The 3,913-nt window shown below is 43.0% G+C and overlaps 1 protein-coding gene across 1 annotated transcript in view; it reads right to left on the bottom strand.

Moving 5' to 3' along the window:
• Positions 1 to 3,913, bottom strand: part of ELMOD1 (ELMO/CED-12 domain containing 1) — a 20,306-nt gene that overhangs the window by 3,907 nt on the left and 12,486 nt on the right. The window contains exons 8-9 of the mRNA XM_010132368.1: positions 3,255 to 3,305; positions 1,732 to 1,865 (exon numbers count right to left, since the gene is read on the bottom strand). Of these exons, the coding sequence (XP_010130670.1) occupies positions 1,732 to 1,865; positions 3,255 to 3,305 (185 nt within the window). The remainder of the gene's footprint in view (positions 1 to 1,731; positions 1,866 to 3,254; positions 3,306 to 3,913) is intronic.

The following is a 3,913-nucleotide window of genomic DNA, read 5'->3' on the forward strand; positions in this document are numbered from 1 at the left end:
CCAGACACTCCTCCCCAAGCCTGTAGCACTGCAGGGGGTTGTTGCGACACAAGTGCAGGACCCAGCACTTGGCCATATTGAACTGCATACCATTGGCCTCCGCCCATTGATCCAGCCTCTTCAAAGCCCTCTTAGAGCCTCCTGACCTTCAAGCAGAGCCACACATCTGCCTAACTTGGTGCCATCTGCAAACTTACTGAGGGTCCACTCAATCCCCCCATCCAGATCATTGACAAAGATGTTAAAAAGAACTGGCCCCAATACTGAGCCCTGGGGAACACCACTGGTGACCAGCCACCAGCTGGACTGAACTCCATTCCCCACCACTCCCTGGGCACGGCCATCAAAGCAAAATGGTGTCAAAGGCTTTACTAAAGTCCAGGTAAACAACAACCACAGCTCTTCCCTCGTCCACCAAGTGGGTCACCTTGTCATAGAAGATCAGGTTAGTCAAGCAGGACCTGCTTTTCATAGACCCACGGTGACTGGGCCTGATCACCTGGTTATCCTGTATGTGTCATGTGATGACACTCAAGATAACCTGGCTCCATAACCTTTCCCTGCACTGATGTCAGACTGACAGGCCTGTAGTTCCCTGGGTCTTCCTGCAGCTGGGTGTCACACTTGCTAATGTCCACTTGACTGGGACCTCCCCAGTTAGCCAGGGCTGCTGGTGACTGATGGAAAGTGGCTTGGTGAGCACTTCCACCAGCTTCCTCAGCACCCTTGCATGCCCCATAGATTTATGCACATCTAAGCGGCGCAATAGTTCCCTGACTGTTCCTTCTTGGATTATGGGGCCTTTACTCTGCTCCCTGTCTCTGTCTTCTGGTTTAAGAGGCCGAGCACTCAATGAGCTGGTCTTACCATTAAAGACCGAGGCAAAGAAGGCATTAAATAACTCAGCCTTTTCCTCATCCTTGGTCACTGTTTCCCCACACATCCAGTAGAGGATGGAGATTCTCTCAGCCCTCCTTTTGCTGTTAATGTATTTATAGGAACAGCTTTTACTGTCTTTTACCTTATGATGTAAGGAAAAAGATGCATGGACACTAATAATTGCCTTTTAACCAATTAAGCTGTAAAAAGCTATTATAGCTGCAAAACCATCTGTTACCTAAATAGCCAAACTTAAAAAAAACCCCAAACACAACCAAAGAAAACCTTTTCAATTGTCATAAATGTGGAAAATGGTGCATCTAGACTTCTTGTTATCAGTTTCTTGCCTATATATTGAAAAATATTAGAAGTCTTGCTCCCACTGTGCAAGGATGCACAGCAGGTCTGTGCTGTAGAAGACATGCTGAATGCAGGGAAAAGGTCTGGGAAAGCATCAGTTTGAGGGAGGACAACTCTACTGCAGGGCAGGCGGTAACACTGGAACGTAGATGTGATTATCTTGAGACAGCTGAATTTGTGGGGAAGCAATCTCCAGAAGCTCTTTAAAGTACTTTCAGTTTCTTCCTATTATTATTATTTAAAACCAGTCTAAGATGACAGGAATGTCACTTAGTGGTTTTTTTGTTTGTGTTTTTGGGGGATTTACCTCGGTTTGGTAGTGGCATCCATCACAACTAAGAACTGATTCCAAGCATCCTGAAGATAGGAGAGCTAGACTAGCAAGATAATCTTTGTGCGGCGTCAGCAGATGTTTTTTTTTTTTTAAAGTATGGGTAGTACAGAAGTGTTATGAGAGTATGAATTACGTATTTCCCAACCCCTGCCACTTACAGAACGTCTGCTGAAAGTGCGTTAGTGTTGGCGCTTCTGGAGCAACGTTGTAGAAATGGGTCTTCAGAGCTCCACTGACAAGCAGGTTGTATGCGAGGTCTGTTATGTTAATGCCCACGATAGCGAATGAATAGCTGTAAGAAAAATAAGCAGCATCATTCGCGGAGAGTTTGTCTTCCTTCAGCACACCGTAAGAAACACTGATGACACTGTTACTGCAGGTGTTGTGTGCTGCTGAGGTGTACTCCTTTGCGAGCTTCCAAGGTGGGGGTGTGGGAAACAAGGAAAACATTTATTCCACCTGCTTTGTACACCCTTGCAGCAGTGTTTCCCGTGTGAAACATACGGTCACAGGGAAACCAGGCGTTTCATCACTACGCCAGCATTTTCAGCGGAGCAGCACAGATGAATTCCGACAGAATAAGAAGCAGCCCAGGTGTCCCTGTGCTCCTGCACAGGCATTACCCAGTTAGGAACACCAGGGTGCAACAGTGAGTTCCGTAAAGACATTCACGTGGCTAAAAAGCCTGTGATAAAGATCCAGCTCAGTCACTTCCAATTTCTTCCTAACAGAGAACTAGATACACAGGCCACAAAAACAGGCAGAAACCTAGATCTGAGCCTGCTGTAAACAGAAATAAGAAAATCAGGCTCATGAAGGGAACTCCCTTCCTGCTAAGAGAGATCAACAGGAAAGTATCTTTAGGCACAACAGAACTCAGACATTGGAATTTATTTCTTAACTTGTGAGCCTGATGCATAAAGAACTTGACATTTCTGAGAATAACTGTTTCCTAAGGGAAAAAAAAAAAAGTCCCCCACTGACATTTAGTGATAAAACCAAACTTGTTTAGTTATTCAGTGATTTAGGTTTTTTTCCTCCCCTAAATACAGCTGTCCTCTGTGGAGGTAGTTGAAAAAATACCCAGGACAGTCTACTGAGCAAACCAAAATACCTTTTCTTTAACCTTTGATAGATTTCTGGAGGAAAAAAAAAAATCCAGAAGTTAACTGTGACATGAGGCCAATGGCAAGTTTCACAGAAACATTAAATGCAGGTATTAAAATGTTGTACTACAGATTTTCAGATGCGCTCAGAAGGAACACTGAGCTCCATACTCATGAATAATGCAGCTATACCAAACCCACTGCTTAAGAAGAAAACACCTCATGGCTATTTCTTCCCTATAATCTTTCCTGAAAGCAGATCAGACCCCGACTCTGACAGCGAGGAGTGAGATGTCGTCACATTCTGTGTTTAGAGGAATCAAACAGATATGCGTTCCTGCACTATTCATAGCGGACAGGGAAAGCTTCTCCTCCATACAACATTTTGGGGTTATTTTTCCTAATTCTTTCTTCAAACCTTTCCCTGTAATCTTTGATCAAAATCAAGGTGTGGTTAAGACAGTACATGGTATCATGCCCACTGAAGTTTCCTTTACACGAAGGAACCAGGAAATACCTTTTTCCGCTCAACTATACAGCATCATTATTGACTTGAAAAAGATTTTTAAACTTACCCGATTGCCTTATCAAACTTTTTCTTCTCCCATTCGGCTTTGCTTAACTGGCTGAGGGGAAAAAAAATAATTGAAATCCAGATATTGCCACACATTACCGACAAGGATTTTCTTTCAATGGCTTTGACATAACAACATTGATTGAACATGGTATTTCACCTCTATTGACACGGCTAATCACATTGAGCTCGCTTCTGGCTGATCAGATTGGTACAACAAGGCTTGAAATGGGTAACTGGCTTCATACCGTCGCTGATAAACTTGTCTCATCAAAGTAAACACCCTGTCAATGCTCTCAAGAAAAGCCAGTTATTTTCGATGTTGACCACAAAGGTGATCCACTTCAATTGAGCCTGAGCTACAGAAAATTTGAAAATATTACATTTTTTTAACTAATCAAAGATGACTTTAACCTTTTTTGTTTTCAAAGGTATATGTGACACTCATCACTAGAGGCATGATTCACCTGAGGCAGCAAACATGAAAAACACTCCTCTGATGGAAGGTTTTTATGTCCAGCCAACTTTGAAAGCACTCAACAGCCAAAAATAAGGAACAGTATTTCCTATTATGTCACAATAATGAAGAACTTTAAGGACACAGAAGCTCCCTCCCTTAAAACAAAATTAGGGAACAGATTGATTTTAGACTAAATTCCT

The sequence above is a fragment of the Buceros rhinoceros genome, unplaced genomic scaffold (genome assembly GCF_000710305.1).
Source record: "Buceros rhinoceros silvestris isolate BGI_N320 unplaced genomic scaffold, ASM71030v1 scaffold7710, whole genome shotgun sequence".
Taxonomy (NCBI): Eukaryota; Metazoa; Chordata; class Aves; order Bucerotiformes; family Bucerotidae; genus Buceros; species Buceros rhinoceros.